Source organism: Phaseolus vulgaris, chromosome 7 (genome assembly GCF_051622355.1).
Source record: "Phaseolus vulgaris cultivar YP4 chromosome 7, ASM5162235v1, whole genome shotgun sequence".
NCBI classification, from domain to species: Eukaryota; Viridiplantae; Streptophyta; class Magnoliopsida; order Fabales; family Fabaceae; genus Phaseolus; species Phaseolus vulgaris.
The window spans coordinates 7,749,325-7,767,313 of record NC_143504.1 but is presented as its reverse complement, the minus strand read 5'-3'; the positions used below and the strand labels follow the sequence as shown (position 1 = coordinate 7,767,313).

General features: G+C 34.6%; 2 protein-coding genes across 6 annotated transcripts; one reads left to right on the top strand and one right to left on the bottom strand.

Annotated features, from left to right (window-relative positions):
* Nucleotides 1-612: 612 nt before the first annotated feature.
* Nucleotides 613-6,745, bottom strand: PKP-BETA1 (plastidic pyruvate kinase beta subunit 1). The gene is made up of 12 exons (XM_068635283.2): nucleotides 6,052-6,745; nucleotides 5,184-5,471; nucleotides 4,897-5,062; nucleotides 3,199-3,333; nucleotides 2,916-3,026; nucleotides 2,729-2,817; nucleotides 2,471-2,533; nucleotides 2,185-2,360; nucleotides 1,814-1,916; nucleotides 1,569-1,717; nucleotides 1,178-1,286; nucleotides 613-964 (listed from the first exon to the last, which is right to left on the bottom strand). The coding sequence occupies exons 1-12, from the start codon at nucleotides 6,280-6,282 to the stop codon at nucleotides 857-859; spliced, it is 1,728 nt and encodes a 575-aa protein (XP_068491384.1). The 5' UTR covers nucleotides 6,283-6,745; the 3' UTR covers nucleotides 613-856.
* A 1,413-nt stretch (nucleotides 6,746-8,158) lies between these two features.
* On the top strand, nucleotides 8,159-17,811 carry ATIM (timeless family protein). 5 transcript variants are annotated; one of them, XM_068635070.2, is made up of 21 exons: nucleotides 8,159-8,364; nucleotides 8,476-8,628; nucleotides 8,724-8,883; nucleotides 8,973-9,291; nucleotides 9,497-9,637; nucleotides 9,711-9,900; nucleotides 10,010-10,140; nucleotides 11,037-11,249; nucleotides 11,586-11,752; nucleotides 12,176-12,254; nucleotides 12,639-13,160; nucleotides 13,260-13,627; nucleotides 14,174-14,245; nucleotides 14,325-14,429; nucleotides 14,562-14,813; nucleotides 15,000-15,068; nucleotides 15,221-15,445; nucleotides 15,722-15,832; nucleotides 16,036-16,140; nucleotides 16,612-16,728; nucleotides 17,459-17,811. In XM_068635070.2, the coding sequence occupies exons 1-21, from the start codon at nucleotides 8,262-8,264 to the stop codon at nucleotides 17,616-17,618; spliced, it is 3,762 nt and encodes a 1,253-aa protein (XP_068491171.2). In that variant the 5' UTR covers nucleotides 8,159-8,261; the 3' UTR covers nucleotides 17,619-17,811. The 5 variants fall into 5 exon arrangements, with proteins under 5 accessions (XP_068491171.2, XP_068491169.2, XP_090161388.1 ...); XM_068635068.2 differs by having other exon boundaries at nucleotides 8,206-8,364; nucleotides 14,316-14,429; XM_090305262.1 differs by lacking the exons at nucleotides 8,159-8,364; nucleotides 8,476-8,628; nucleotides 8,724-8,883; ... (3 more) ...; nucleotides 10,010-10,140; nucleotides 11,037-11,249 and adding an exon at nucleotides 11,315-11,439 and having other exon boundaries at nucleotides 14,316-14,429.
* The last annotated feature ends 178 nt before the right edge of the window (nucleotides 17,812-17,989 follow it).

Genomic DNA, 17,989 nt, shown 5'->3' with positions numbered 1-17,989 from the left:
TTATTTTATATATAAATGTATTATTACTAATATTGATATTTAATTTAAAAACTGATTCATCTATTATAATATACGTGATTTGAATTTGATATTTATTTTGAATTATAAGAGCCTATAAAATTATGCTTTATTTAGTTTTTATTATTATAAAATTGTGATATTATAACATTATTTTATATATTATATAATTCTTATAATAATTTCATTAATAATAAACATTTATCTTGAGTGACTAGATGAAATGTCTGGTATCTGCAGTATAAAATCTTTTACGCCTAAAACATCTTTAACATATAACATTTTTTTTAAAGGTACATTAATATATATAAAAAAAGTTACCATGTACAAAATACTTCTTATAATTTTGTTATTTATTAACTTGCAAACAAATTTTGAGAAATTGCATGTCAATGAATAGAAAAGAAAGATCTAATCTTAAAACCCTAAAAATGAAACTTTAACTATAACTAAGTAGTAAGAGAAGATTTCCACCTACTTATTATAAGTTATCTTATTTTAAAATCAAATTTAAATCAAAGTCCTTGCCTCTTTTGAAACCAATAATAGAGACAACAGGGGAAAAAAAACTTATACTAATGGTGGTCAAATATCTGGCTTCCTAATTTGGATATTAAATATAAGAAATACAATAAACAATTAAGGCAATGACAATCATTCCAACTTCTTATCAAATTTCCAATGACAATGATTACTACTAAAATACGTCTAGTCAATAAATAATATGGAACAATCACTAAAAAAAGATGACAATAAAGCTTAAATGGGGAAAAAAATGAAAAGCCTAGACAAATAACCTAACAAAAGCAATTTGCATGAAGCCGTGTCATTATTCTGTTTACACTGTTCGGACCTGGATATTGTGAGTGGATTGGGACCTCCATATGGGTTGCTTGCCACTTTGTACTAGTGCCACTTCTTCTCCTGCTTTCACCATTCCTAGCTTCTGCATATGGACACAACAACAATGATCATCACAAAACTAAACCTGTGAAATTGTACTCAAATTCCTTACATAACACTTAGGATTTGTCTTGTGAATAGAGAAAGTGAGCAATAGAAAAAAAAATCCCACTGAACAAGTAGTTAAGTACTCTGAGCCTGTTTATATGCTTCTTATATACTATTTCAATCACTGAAGATATCCTCCGAATATTACCTGCAGCAGATCCAGGGCTCTTCTGAAAGTCTCTTCGGCATCTTTTGAGAATTCCATGTAAATTGGACAGACTCCTTGATACAAAGCCAACCTCTGCTGTGTCCTCTTTCTGCATGGCCAGCAAAATTAGGCCATGGTTTTCAATTGAATCATATACTTCAATTTAAGAAATCAGACTCACAGAAAATGAGAAAACTAATTATGAAGGAAATATAATAGAACAAAATACCACAGATGCAAGTGGCTACTTCTGTTAGTAAGTTTTGAAACAAAAGTTCTTTCAGAGGCAGACAAAACAGATTTCCAAAACAGGCTATAAATTAGTTTACTAACTACCTAGTACATTCTGTTTTCGTCTGGTCGAGAGAGAGAAAGCGAAAAAGGAACTTACTGATCTGTAAAAGCAAATATGGTGCCTGAAGGTCGATAGTGGCTCAAAAGGATAGCCATGGAGCCTGATCTAGTGAAGACAACAGTTGAGGTTCCAAGGGTATTAGACATCATGGTTGCATGGTAAGCAAACATCTCACTCATGTGGTTCTACTCAGCACAAAAAATATCACATTTCAGTACCAACAGTAAAATTAGAACACAGTGATTAAAAATAAGTCAAGTCATTGAGTTTAAAATTCAAACCTTGAATACATTCCCAATATTAGGTGGCAACCGACCATCAGTTATAGTGGCTTCTGTCCGTAATGCTACAGTGTGCATTACTTTCACAGCTTTTAGTGGGAACCTGCATTATAGTGAATGTAATTATTATAGTCACATTGCATGAATGCCTTCCCTTTATATTACTCTTCCAAGTCACTAAGTAGACTGCTACAAATGAAACCAGATATTGATATTCTAGCATGTAAAATCACAATATCTACTTTCAACTACACACACCATTAAAACCTAATTTTTCAAGGTAAAACCAATTTCATTGTGATAATTTATTTTCCTTAGTAAGAACTCCAACAGGAGAATATCAGGTGATTTGGATAAGAAATATTACTTACTTTCCGTGAGCAGTTTCCCCAGAAAGCATTATTGCGTCAGAACCTTCTCGAACAGCAATTGCAATATCAGACACCTCAGCTCGGGTTGGTGTTGGGTGAACAATCATGCTTTCCAGCATATTTGTTGCCACAATAACGGCCTTTCCCATGCTTCGGCATATGCTGATTATCTCTTCCTGCATTACCAGGCATTATTGATGAAGAACTCAAGTTGATGTCCAGCTATGGAAGCAATATCCTATAATTTTCTTTGTCATTAACTCATTTCTGTTAAAAAGGACTTTACCTGCAAAAGTGGAACCTCTTCAATTGGGAGCTCTGCACCAAGATCTCCTCTTGCAACCATGGCCTAAACAGGATGCCAAAAAGTAGACAGTTCAATATCAACAAACACTAAACAAATGCTCCAAAAACTTAATCCACAACCTCTAAGCAAAACAGTATCAAAGATTTATCTTTTTACAATATGGGCCAGATCATCCCAGTTTCCCAAAATCAAGAAGTAACCATTGTGAAAAAATAAATGTAAGGATTAGATTAGCACCCCATCAGATGCTGTAATAATTGAATGCAAGTTTGGTATAGAGTCTGCACTTTCAATTTTTACAATGACGTGTATATCAGCATCACAGCCTGCAGTGTTGAGTGGACAATTTATCATATTTCAAAATAATTAGAGAAATTAGAAGGATGGACTAACTAAACAAATTACAATTATATTGAATATTTACTTTTCAAATAATTCTTCAGTTCATGAACTACTTGTGCATCCTTCACAAAAGAAACAGCATAGAAATCAACTTTGTTATCCACTCCAAATTTGATGTCATCCCAATCCTTCTCTGTATCAAATCAACACAAATATTATGTCTTTGGGAAATCAACATAGCCTTAATCCTCATCCAGTGGCCAGCAGAACCCATCCACATAGAGAGGCATGTAGAAAGAGATGGACAAATATTTAAAAAATATATATGACAAGAATGGGAATAAAATAATAAACTGAAATCTAACCAGTGATGGAAGGCAGTGTTGCACTTTTTCCTCTAACATTCAAATGTCTCCTTGACTTGAGCTCTCCTCCATCAACAACTTCACATTTCACAGAATCCCCTGTCTTAGACTTCACCACCAAAGACATCATACCACCTACATCATAACAATAGGAGACACCACTGACTCAGTATTAACTCTTCCTGAGATAAATAGGAAAATACAGATATTGTCCAACAACAATTAAACATATTATAAGTGCATTTGGTTAGTCACGTGAGTAGTTTATAGCCTACTTTAACTAGCTTATAAGTTTGTTTTACTAAAATAAGCTTGTTTGGTACACAGGCTTATTTTTGTAACTTCTAGTTTATTTTCATACCATTTTAACTAGCTTATAAACTACGAATTTTTGTTTTTGCTTTTCATTTTTATCCTTGTCAATTTATTGCAAACGCTTTATTACTTCAAATAACTAAATAAGTCCTTTCTGTCATGTTAAATTTATTAGCTAGCTTATTAGTTAAGTTTACCAAATACTTTCGATTCAATCAACTAGCTTATAAATCAACTAAATATGTCCTTCCGTGGTTTTAACAAACACACCCAATATGCATTATGTAAAACACTATCCCTTGTATACCATATTCTTCTTTAGCAACACACAAATATATCTTCCAATATCAATATCAGAGCTTAGCAGCTAACTCTAAAAACGCTATTGCTATTTTAAATACTATTACACAAACCAAATAATTTATACCACACATATATTTTACTCAAAGCAACCAAAAGCCTAAAATTGCAGAAACTCATGATAAATAAATCAAAGATTAATAACTCAATCACCATCGATCTAGAGCAATAATATTACCGATGAAGTAAAAAAATGTGAGATTATGGTGAAATTAATAGAAAAATGACATAACAAATCAGATAAGAAAAACTAGAAGAACGTGAACTGGGAAGGCTAAAGAAAGAAGAAAGAACAGAACAAAAAATATAAAATAGTCCTACAACGTGTGAAGGAATAAATATCAAATACAGGTAATTTTTTGCAGAATATTTTACCTAAAAAACCTCTGGAAATGATGTTTAGGGGTTGAAATCCTATGTTGTGGTGGGGTGCTATAGCGCACAAAAAACCACTGTTTTGGCCACTGATGAAAACCACTTCACTATTTGAATCTCACAGCGGCCCAAAGCCATGCTGCTCCTCTATCCCACTATAGTGACTATTCATGTTGTGTTGACTCAAACTTTCATGAGTAAACTATAACTAATGATTTATAGATCTAATAGAAACTTGCGCTCTGCATAAGGATGGAAGATGGAGATAACATAAAAAAAATTATATCTAGCAACTTAAGATGCAAACATTTTTGAACATGTAATGCTTCATCCACAACCAAAACCATATTTACAAAATCAAGCAACTAGTCATGATTCATGGAGATGCAAACAGATCAATATAGACAAGTTATAACATATTTGCACCAGAAGACCACCATTCCACATGCCTTGGAAGACTCATCCTTCATATCACAAAATATTTTAGAGACTAGAAGACTTTCCCTAGTTACAGTACACAAAATTCAACAAAGGTTAAAGAAAACCACATAAAGAATAAATTAGTCTCATGATCGGTTATTATAATTCCTTGATCATAACAATATTTTTATAATTCAAACATTTTTACCAAAAAGCTGGTTGACATACCATCAACAAGAAGCATGTCCCCCACTTCCACATCATTGACAAAATCATCATAGTTCACGCTAACACAATCTGCAGTTCCAACACCTCTCCGGATGGTAAAAGTGAATTCCTGCCCAGGTGTTAACACAATTGGTTGAGGCAAATCCCCACTCCTAACTTCAGGACCCTGAAAACAGAGAAAATGAATTATCTGCTGACACAAAATCTAAACTGTAATCATAGAAATATGGTATGAACAAAGTACCCTTAAAAACAGTAGTAGATTGAAGGAAGAACTTAAGCATTACCTTGGTATCAAGCATAATTGCAATGGCATTGTCCTTGGACTGAGCATTATACTCTTTAACCAAATCAATAACTTTCTGATGAGAAGCATGGTCTCCATGAGACATATTCATACGGGCAACATTCATCCCAGCCTCAGCCAGCTTCCAGATCATTTCCCTGGTGTTGGTAGAAGGACCAATGGTACAGACAATCTTTGTCTTCCTCCTAAACGTGGGTTTGGACCACATTCCAACCGCAGTGTCACCAAGTAGCTGCATCCCACGCAACTGCTGCAACTCCTCCTCAATCTGTTCACCGCAACACTACATGGGTTACAAACTCAACGATGCTTTATGAAAAATACTCACTATACACTCACGTTCTCTTCTATCTGATTTCCACACAATTTTCGTCTTATTCTTAACTTCCTTTTCTATCCATCACTTACCATATTTATCACTTTTCTTTACAAAAAATAAAAACTCACCATGAAATCACTTTCTCAGCCATCTCATTTCCACCCTATTTTCCTTTTATGCCTCTCTTCATTTCCTATTGCATCACTTATCCACGTCTATTATTTTTTCATAGAATTTAGGTTTGAAACTAAAACAATTGCAAAATCATGCTCTAAGTGAGTGTTCCCCCATTTCTATATACTATTTTGGCCATATACCTACCCAGTAAATGGGATCTCCAACCCTTTATCTCTCTACAATCTCTTCTTTCCACACCACCCCCGTCCACCATGCTTCTAGGTGGAAGTTTCTCATTACACTACTTCCATTTCAGGTCTTTCCATTCAAAATAACAAATCTTCTCACTCCCCGTCATATCTTTCCCAAAAGCAGAGGGAAAAGTACAGTGTGAGAGAGAAAAGGCACAGACCTTTGAATCATCCTCGGGTGACACGGGGACAACTTCAGCGGGTGCAGATTTCCTCGCATTGACGCGGCAACTGGGGTAGCGAACTTTGGAAGGGGTGTTCCTTTGTTGCGGGAACACTTTCGAAGCAAAAGTTGGAGGCTTCAATGATGTTAGCAGCCTGTGGTGTGCAGATCCCGAGGTGGGGCGCGTGAGGGAGGAGTGAATGGATCGAGTGGCAACAACCTGAGACATTTTTGCAGAGAGAGAGAGTAATGGAGTATGCAGAAGCTATGAAGGATAAAAGGGTGGAGAAGAAGATGAAGAAGGTGGAATTGTGTTGGACAGAGGTCAGGTCATGAGACAAGTATAAAGTGGGGAAACCGAGAACACGACAGAATACATATAACACAACTTCGTTTCTATCGAATTGACAATCATCATGCTATCTTTGCTCCCATAAACTAAACACATACTTTGAAAGCGAGTAATCTAAGTGTCGTTCTTATTATTTTATCATATTTTTTAAAGAAGCTCACTTTTAGATGATTCATTGCTACTTATATGGCTGTTATTGCTAATTGCTAGGTGATGAGGAAATACATAGATAAATGTGAATGAATGTTGTTTTAATTATGCCACCAAGATACAATTTTCTTCCACCTTTTAACAAGGAAAATGACTCTCACTTTGATGATATATTATATTTTTTATGTTTATCATGATTGGGAGACTATGCTCTTACTTAACATTGTAGTAAGATAAGACATGTAACTATCTAAAATATTTGTTGAGTCACCTTCAAACAAAATATACATATATATATATATAATTAATTGAGTAACTCGAGACAAGTGAAAATATAATTCTATGTTATATATCTACATTTAAGAATGTATCATGGAATCTCATTTTGGAATATATTTTTTCATATGGATCATGTAATCCTGAAACTTTTGAAAGCATTATGAATATAACATTTTCTAGAAAGCTAAGAATTTAAAAAGTCATTTTTATTGAAATAGAAGGATGCAGAAAGCAAATATGGAGGTGCCAATAGCAAATCCCAGTTGGGAAACCACCGCGACAGCCTGTTTTTAAAGCCCACGACCCAAGTAACAACGAGAATAAGGCTGCTTCTTCCTGCACCTCCATACCTTCTTGTGTCACCCCCATAAATTTTTCTTATTCCAAAAATACCCTTTTCAATATTCCGGATTACATAATCCATAAGTCTTTTTCTAGATTCAGAATTAGCTTCCCGATTATGTAATCCGAAAGTCTTTTGTGATTAGCTTTCAGATTACATAATCCGGAAGTCTTTTCTATACATAAGATTAACTTCCAGATTATGTAATCCGGAAGTCTTTTTTCAGATGTGTTATTAGCTTCTGGATTACATAATCCGGAAGTCTTTTCTAAATATGAAATTGACTTCCAGATTATATAATCTGGAATTTAACCGGATTACATAATCCATAGGCTTATTATTTCAAATTCAAGGGGGTGAAAAAAAAGGATAAAATGGTATTTTCATATTTAATATGGGGGTGGCACAAGAAGGCATGGAGGTGTAGGAAGAAAGAGTCCGAGAATAAACGACATCATTTTTCTATGGCACTTGCTTCCTGCACCATATCACAGCACCCGATCCCAGTGAAAAAGACGAAACTGTCATTAAAAAATAAAATTTAATATGTGTTCCGGATATTTTTTTCCAGAACAAAATTTTATATTATGGATTTTTTTATCTGGAATGGATTTTTTATTTTTGTTTCCGGATTTTCATTTCCGAAACACAATTATTTATTTTTTGGATTTTTTTTCTGGAATGTATTATTTTTCAATTCTGAATTTTTTTGTCCGAAATAAAATTCTAATTTTTGTTTCCGGATTTTTATTTCCGAAACTCAATAATTACTTTCGGATTTATTTTTCCGAAATATATTATTTTCAATTCCGGATTTTTATTTCCAGAATTAAGGGCATTTTTGGAAATTAAAAAAATATGTTGGGTGCAGGTTAAGAATGATTGGGTGCAGGAAGCATTTGCCTTTTTCTGTTGGCTAACCAAAGTGAAAGCCCACAGTACCGAAGAAAAATTAAACGACACCGTTTTCTTCTCAAAAGCGCGGGAAGTTTTTCCGCCATTCTTCAACTTAACACTACTCAACTCAACTCACACCTTCTTTTAGATCCCAAAACCGCATAGTCTCTCCAATTCCGTCATCACCATGGACACCGAGGGTTTATCAGTAATCTGCGGCGGCCTTGGAACCGTCGAAGAGGACAATGAAGGCAACCGAATTGGCTTTACCAAAGGCGAATACTGTCTCGGTACGATTCTCTTGCATTTCCCATATCCCCTTTTGATTTTTTTTTTCATTTGAATTCGATTAGATGATAATTTCTGGTTCCTCATCGCTTACACTCATTACCAATTACTAGATAACCTGAAAGATTTGCTGCGGTTTCTGAGGCGTGACGATCCCCAAACGCGCGATGTCTTTAAACAAGTGTGCAAATGGAACATTGTTTCTAAGTACTTGATACCCACCATTGAGCTCTATCACGAAGATCGCAATTTGCTTCTGAATTCAGGTTTTTCTTATATATATATATATTAATTTCTTGAATTTAACGATTAAGGCATGTTTGGGCTTTGATTCACCTGTATTTGTTTTTTTTTTCTTCAGTGAAGGTACTGGTGTTTCTTACTATGCCCATCGAGCCTTCTTCCACGGATATATCTCAACAGTTGGAGTATCTGTGGGGTTTAAAGTCTGCTGTGACGAACAGTGATGTTACTGCAGTGATAGTTTCGTTTCTAGAGAGGCCGCTTGAGAATTTGGAAAGGTGAGTGTCTGCAAACAGCAATGTGTTTTCCGGTGTGACTAATGGAAAAAAAAATGCTTATTTATGTGTTTTTAATTGTTTGTGTACAGTGATTCATTTAGCGAGGATGATTGGAAATTGGTCCAGCTTGTGCTTACGTTATTTAGAAACATTCTTGCTGTTCAAGAAATTCCGTTGCACCAGAAGTCAGGGGGATTAGCCAGTCAGTTTCTATCTCTGAGAGACCGGTTTCTGGAGCTTTTGTTTCGCGAGAATGTCATGGATGTAATCTTGGTTATTTCTCAATATGTTGGTGGTTCTAATACTTATCTCCGTCAAGATAACTTGCTTCTACTGGAAGTTTTCCATTACATTTTGATTGGTCAGGACCCGGAGTTAATTATCAGAGAACATTCGAAGGGATCAAAGGTTAGTCCTCACAGTGACTAGTGTCTTTTTTGCCAAGCTGCCAAGGGGCGTCCTACTTATTTAGATTATTCTTTTCTGAATGTACTTCGCTAACATTATTTGCAAGGTCTTTTGGAATGTGTGATGATTTCCTCTCTCTAACTGCTCCCATCTAGTGCTTTTATATTTTTGTTAGGTCAATTACATATTGTAAAATCCTTTTTAGGCTGATGAAGATCCCCAGGCTTCTCTTAATAGTCTCCACCAGTTCATCATGGAGGAGAAAAAGAAGAGAAAAAATAGTAGTAAGCTCATCAATCTGAGTAGACATTCTCAATTTAGTGGAACATTTTCTCGGCTTACAATGGTACTACTTTTTTGCCCTGCTTGTGCTTTTATCTTGGTGAACTTGAGTGATAATGGCTGTCTCTATTTGGCAGGATGGTTCTAAGGCAGTAGTTAAGGGAAATCCTAATTCTTCTCATAATGTGCTGCTTAAAGCACACAATGTGAGTCGGGGTCCTACCAAAAGAATTGCGTGGGATCATCCAAGGTTGCCTTCAACAAAGGATAAGATATTGGAGTTGCTTCACGGATTTTTGAATCAGTTTCTTTCTGGGGGATACAACGGTATGCCTCTGTTCTCTAATAAATTGTATTATTTGCAAATATATTTATTTCTTTTGGCTTCCACTTGTAAAGTCAAAAGTAATCTCACATCAATTTGAACCTGTATCAGTTTTGATGCGATCCATCCGTGAAGATATTGAAAAGGAACATCCCTCAATTCAAAGAAGTGATGTTGTTGTTTTCTTTCAAGTGGCTGAATTTGTCACTGCGTTTCAGTTTTACAAGTGTTCAGCTTCTAAGGTGAGAATGATAATATGAGAATTTCAATATCTCAGCATACGTTTCTCTTGTCCTCTTTCAAACTGAAATACTTAATGTTGCCCCCTTGATTAGAGGTATTCAATGCCAATTTTAAATTCATGGTCTGGAACAGGAAGAATTTCTGATTCATCTGAATGTTGGAATTTTATAGATTCTCCATGCATATTTAGTTGGTTTCTAGTTACTTAGGATTTTGCATTAAGCATAAGTGGTTGTTATTTCAGTTTCTCAAACCATGTCGAAGCAAACTTTTCATGTTATAATTTTGTTTGTAGGCCTTACAATTTCTGGCATATTATGGCTATCTGTTAGTGAATAGTAAGCGATACTAATTACTATCTATATACATCACAAAAAAAATATAACAAGAGGATAAAAAGACACTTAAATTGATTTCTTTGCTTGGGTTTTCTAGGTTTTTTTTTCTGACCTTTGGTTCGTGATGGTGAACATAGCTAGTCATTACTCATGTGCTAAATGATAAGTTAACAAATGGAAATTTCTGGCACATTACGGCTATCTGTTACATGCAGCACAATGAAAGAAATAACAAGAGGATAAAAACACACTTAAGTCGATTTCCTTACTTGGATTTTCTGAGTTTATTTTTTTCTGACCTTTTGAGTCATGAAGGTGAACATAGCTAGTCAGTACTCATGTGCTAAATGATAAGCTAACAAATGAAATTTTTTGGCTGGACAAATGGAAATGAACAAAAATGTCAAATAAAATTAGACAATGAATAACAACATCTGTTCTCATCTTGTGAGTTTTCATTTGCTGCTTTATTTGTAAAGAGCATACCTGTGATTTTTTAATCTACGAATACGATTGAGAACAGCTGTCATTCTTATACATGTTCTCGTCTTCATTAGACCAAGGAGGGAAGAGACACATTTGAGACTTTTGGTGATAAAGATGCAGTTACCTCAGATTTCAGTGGTCAAATATGTGGTCCAATTGCAGCATCTTTGAATGAGTCAATGTTTCACTTGGTAATTTCAAAGTGGCGGCATGCCTATGATGGTCTGAAGGAAACAAATGACCACCAGTTTCTATCTGCAGCTGGTTCTCTTTTGAAAAACATGGTAATATAAACTACAAAATATTAATATGTTCTGTTTTTTTTTTTCATATGTTACCGCATCAACTTATACTCTCTTTTATATCCGTGCTCTCATTTTTAGTCAAGGTGCTTAAGACTGTAAATATATCTTAAATCTAGATCACTTCTACAAATGGTTTTGCTTTATCAATCACCATCCCATTCCATCTTTGGTAGCATTCCATGGCTCCCACTTTTGTCTATTATTGTTTTGGATAATTTTACAAATTAGGGCATTCCACAAGAATGACGTCAAGAATTCCATCCCTGTGCATAACTTCTTTAAATGTTTCCTAATTTCCCTTTTTTGATTTTTCAGATTCGCATGCTGGATTTGATACTTAAATTGTTGCCTGAAGACTCAAAGGAGCCACAAACAGCTCGTATCCTTCTGTACAAGTTAACTTATGATCAGACCGAGGAAGGGATGACACAATTTCTATTGAATTTGATGAAAAACTTTGACACCCACAAGCAACCAAAAAGGTTTGACCTTGTACTGCTTTTTTCATGTCTTAAACTTGTATCTTAGCGGCCTTCTGGTCCTGAAAAGCTATTCAAAGGACATCTGTTGACCACGTACTGGTTGTCTTAGTTCATACATCATACAAAAGTTAACACAACATACTCTACTGGTGAATGCGTTCATTGTTAGAAAGCTAAGTACACCAAGTTTCATTAAAGTGTTTCTGTTCTGTCCAATTAACTAATTTCTCTTTTGTAATGAACTTAAATACCATGCCCTTTCCAATTAAAAAAGTGTGCAAAATTGTCTGTTATGGAAGGCATCCAATTGTCATCATATACGTGAGTCCATGATAATAGTGATTTTATGCATGCTTTTGTTCCGAGTTTGTGTATAATCCATGGTTCTTTCTTTGCTGCCATATTAATGAATTTTGTTTCCAGTGGTCTTGCAGATTTAGTAGAAATCATTCATAAGGTTGTAAAGCTGATGGATAGTCTTCAGTCTCGAGGAACATTAAGGGTAAGCTGAAACTTGTGTTTGTCTGTCAAGAGTTAGTTATATTTGAACTAAATCACTGAGATCAGAACAAACAAGGAAAGATGCCTGTAACCACTTTACCCCAAATGCTTAGCATAGCAATTCAACTTCATATGCAATACCCCACTTGTTTATATTGATTTAAATTTCACATTTAAGTGTAATAGCTTTGCTTCCGTTGGCTTTGTTAGAGATATAATAAAGTCATTAACGAGCCTTCACTAATAACTCAATTTTTTGGTAGAGTTAGTTTTTTGACATTAATAATGTAATATGTAGGTATGTAAAAAATCTGTTGCAGAGATACTGTCTAAACATTTTCGTACATTTTGATAATTTTTTCTACTTTATATATTCTAATTCAAGGTGTCCAAAAAATCAAGGAAAGTGAAAAAGAAAAAAATTCCAGAAGGAACGGAATCAGGGAACAAACTGTCTGGAGATAATAATTGCATTCAAAATGAAACTGGCATCTCAACTGTCAATCAATCAGCAGAAAATAACCTACTGCAGGAATGTCTACCAAATCCAAATCCCACCGGCGAAGATGTTACCCTTGACGATAATGAACATGAAAATCATGTTGAGGAAGCTGAGAACTCCCAAGTTGGGTTGGAACCAATGGAAGCCACATATCCCGAACATGATAATGAGGATATGTTGGGTGGTACTAACGATTTTTCTGAAGATGAGCAACTAAATGCAATTAATGAAGTTGATTTCAAGGTTTCAGCGCTGGTCTCTGCCTTTGCAAATCACAATATCATTCAGAAATTGTGCTGGTTGCTCAAGTTTTATAAGAGTAATTCCTTTGCTACAAATCATTACATAATAAGCATACTGCGGAGAATAAGTGATGATCTTGAACTCCAACCTATGCTTTACCAGGTCAAGCCCAGAAAGCATTTAATCTTAAATGAGAATGTCTAGTTTTTTTAATATTATTAATGAATACCATTTATTGATCCTGTTGACACACTCTTGCAGTTGTCGCTGCTCACAACTTTTTATGACATCCTGGTTGAACAAAAGTCATGTCCCTGCAAGGAATATGCAGATATAGTTGATTTCCTGAATTGTTTGGTCAGAAAGATGCTAAAGAAAATGAAAAAGCAACCCCTCTTGTTTGTAGAAGTCCTTTTCTGGAAGACTCGAAGGGAATGCCATTACATCAATGCTGAATATTTGTTGAGCGAGCTTGGTCATTTGAAGAAAGAAAGTACCAATTGGAATAACATTCCACAAGATGAAGTTGGTTTATCCCCAGCGAAGTTGTGGACTCGTAGAAGCATAGCTGATGCACTTGGGGAGGATGAGGCTGATGTTTTGATTACTCCGGACTCAGGATATCAAAAGTAAGATAAATATCTCAAACTTTGCCTGTAAGCTTCGTATGTTAGATTTTGAACTTTCTATATTTTTTGGGAAATTTGTTGTCCACACTGAGATGACCATCTCTAAAAGCGGGAGAAATTTTCAAATTAGGCTTGTTGCTTGATTGGTTCATAGGTATTATTATTGATCAAGACAAAGGTAGATATACTACGAAGAATTATCTGCACTTTTGAAAGAGGAAAAAATAGACGGAAGAGATACTAAAACTGTGTAATTGAACTACGTAATGAATGGAGTCCATTTTATTTAAGTTAATAACAATAAATACAAATAATTATTGGAAATTTTATTCCTATATACATGATATGATATGCTTGTAAATCAAATTAATCAGATACCCCTACTACAATTATAAATTTATTAATTAAATAAGAAAATAAATAATAAAATGTAGTAGAGTTCCTTTGAGATAATCTAGGATACTATAAAATATTATATGATGATACCATCGAATATTTCCCATATTTTCTAACAGAGATTACTCTCGTTTTTTGTCTTTCTTCTAGAGACAAGCTTGACGATGTTGTCGAAGGCTTTGCATCTACCTCTGGTGCTAACAATGGCAAAGATGATAATAAGTATGTTTACAACTTTACATCAAATTTTTCTTTGATATTTTTTGTAGTTTCTGATACCTGATTCACTTAGATATCACAGTGGGGAGCAATTGTTGGAAGATGATTCTCAAATAGTTCAAAGGAGAAGGAAAAGACTTATTATTGATGGTGATTTGGAAGGACAAATTAAGGATCTCTATGAAAAGTAGGTTTAATCAGATCAAACTTTTGTGTGAACTTTGGAGCATGGTTTACATTAGAGCCTTGTCAAAAAGAATTCACTTTTTTTTCTTTAACTTTTTTTCATCATCATTGGTTCTTGCTTTGATTATTATAGATTCAAAGAGGACCGACGTTGCAGTCGCCTTATAGCGGAAGTGCTAGAGCCAGATGTTAAAATTTCACCAACTCAAATTTCCAATACGCTAAAAAGATTAGGACTAACAGTTGCACCTAGGAGAAAGATGGGTGATAATGCTGCTGAAGGACCTTTGTCTACTAGCCCTAATCAATTAGATGGTGACACAATAACGGGAGATACCAATCATAAATCATTGAATTTGGAGGGAAGCCAGTTAGTTCAACACCTGTACGTTTATATGAACTCTGATGCTTATTAAGTATTACTGGTATCTTTTTTCTATTAAATTTCTGTTTCCTTCGAGAAGTGAAATGTTGTCACTATTGTTCATCCTAATTCAGCAATTTTTACATACATTCTGATGCATCGAATATGTTGTGGTCTTTGAATTTGAGTTCAATTTCATATTTACAGGCAAAAAAAGAAGAGACTCCGGGCTTTCAATGAAGATCAGGAAGCTCTAATCAAAGTTCTATATGAGCAGTGAGTACCACTTGCACTTGGTTGCCTTGCATTTGATCTCTATCAGCTATCTAAGTGAGAATGGCTGAACGGGTAGTTAATATGTTGCTGAGGATGACAAATATCAGAGGACTTTAGCATATGAATTTACAGCTGGGTTGTTATTTCTGCAGATTCAAGGACCATAGAAGATGTAGTTACATGATAGCCAATGCACTGGATGAGGATGGTAAATTCACTCCTGCCCAAGTCTCTCGAAAACTTAAGCAGCTTGGTTTATCACTTCCTCAGAAGAGATCTAGAGGCAAAGTTCACTCAAAGGGTGCGGGTCTCATGGATAGTTTAAATGATAGTATGGGTGAATCTGAAGATGAGACATTGTTATCATTGGTAAAAAGGTAATTTTGTGTTTCGTTTTTGGTCTGTAGTTTTACAAAGCTGAGGCATTAATACTTCTTCATATTTGCAAAATAATATTCACTCATTGGCATGTGTAACTTCCAGGAAGCCATGGACCATTTTAATGGATACACTGTTCAAATTTTATACGTAAATTTATGCTTCAGCTGAATTTCAGTACTTCGCCAAATGCAATTTTTTTTTGCTGTCCGGATGAATGGATCTCTTCTAGCTCTTCTTTGTTTAACTATTGTTCAATGTTTATATAATTTTAGGAAGAAATTGGAGAATGACAATATATCAAGGGGACAGTCACATGGGCAAACCAATGAGGATAGATTTTCAACAGATGATTCGGATGATGAAATGCTCAGCTCTGTTATCAAGTAATGTTCATCTGCCTTTACGTTTATAAGATCACTAGTTTACTGATCAATAATATCATAAATGATGTCAGGAATTTAGTTTAACTTGTTGATTCTGCCGGCTCCTGCTTCTATCTGCTTTGACTTGAAAAAAATGATGGATTCGTCTAGTATATCAACAATTTTGTTTTATTTCGAGTTAACTATCTTTTTATTTAATTTAGGAGGAAAATAAATAGCAAGGTATCAGCTGAGAAATTACTTGCACCTATCAGTGAGGATAAATTAAGAGAAGATTCTGATGATGAAATGCTCAGCTCTGCTCTCAAGTAAATATTCCATACTTCAACTTCTCTTTTCTTGGATATTATTGATCAATGATAAGACATAAATTTGTATATCTGGAATTTAGTTTGAACTGTGTATTTTTATGTGAATTTTGCTACAATATTAGTTAAGTTTGTATATAAGGAAAGATTCCTCTCTCTTGTTAATTTCTTAAAACCAATTGCCCATTGTTTACAACTCTTAGCCACTTGTAATTTTAGTTATCATATTCCGGCACCATGCATGCCATATTTAATTTTCTTTATGTCTTATTGGTACAATTTCCGGATGTAGAAGAACTGGACGATCCTTTCTTAAATCAAAGCAAGATGCGCTTGAAAATAGTTCCTTAAAATCAATTACGCACTGTAGACAACTCTTTACCACTTGTAATTTTAGCTGGCATATTCCGGCACCATTCATACCATATTTAATTTTCTTTATGTTCTTATTGGTACCATTTCTGGATGTAGAAGAACTGGAGGATCCTTTCTTAAATCAAAGCAAGACGAGCTTGAAAATATCCAAGTTCAGCAGAGAATAATTGGCGATGATTATTTTAATGAAGGCATAACAGAGGTTATCGAAAGGTACGTATTTGTTGTACTCGGTATCCTTTTATATTTTTGGTATCTTTTATTCAGTGTACAAAGATAGCATTGAGAGTCATTTTTGCTAATATGGTCTAATAGTAAAAGACATCTTGTTGCAATGCACACTTTTGCTAGTCGGCTGATCTTAGGCTGACAATTGAGTCAATTAACATTTTTTTGGTTATTTAGCCTATTTGTTGAAATATAAATTGTTGTAACACTTGTTGCTATTAAGAAGTAAATAAGAAACAAGGGGTATTTCATAAATTATTGCCCTTGTAGAAACTAGAAGAATACATCTCTTGCCTCTGCATTTAAAAAAAAATACCAAGTTAAATAGTACTAGTAGAAGTGAGTGTTTTGTGCAGTGTAGTTAGAGACACTAGTGATTTGAGTAGTGTTATTTATAGGAATCATATAGAGATTTATGGAGAAGAGGAATTACGTTTTTATTGTTGAAGTTACTCTCCATTTTAACCTTCTATTTTTTGTAATATAGTGGTTACAAAAAGTAGTTCGTCTTTAGCTGTAGGTCTGTGTTTTGTAATATAATGGTTATTAAAAGTAACTCGTCAATAGCTGTTAGTCTAAGAGAAAAGAAAGGTTGAGATTAAGAGTAATTACATGAGAATAACTTGATCTTGTGTGAAGAAAGTTTGGGACAATAAATAGATTACATAGATGTGTACGTCAAGGTCTCGAAGTGACTGGAATTTTGAATTGGCAGGGAAAATCTTGTTGATTCCATGGATTCCTCCCAAGTAGAATATCAGCAAATGGACGACTTAGCAGATTCAGAGGATGAATTGGATGTCAGTGTCTTCCCGGACAATGCCAAATCCAGAAGGAAGCTTAGAATGGTGATTGATCCCGAGGACGATGACTGAAGGGGAAAGCTTGATTAGGGTACAGCTTTCTTTATTTTTGCAAATATTTTGTACAAATCTTGGACCCTTCCGTATACTCCTTCTGGCTGTCAGTTGCTCAAACAGCACACCATCACCTAAAAAAATCATGTGTTCACTTTTGAATATACAAGTATGGGAAAATGTATAAAATGGCAGAAAGGCTTTCTAGGAAGGAATGGCATTACAGACCATTTCATTAATACTCTGCATAACCTTTAAAAAACCTCTCCATCTCCTAAGGTTTCTCCAAATTGGTCTATTCTCCCATAAATTAACTACGGTTTTAGCACACAACTTAATTCAAGATATGCGTAAAAACTCATTTTATGCATTCAGAATTAAAATACTCG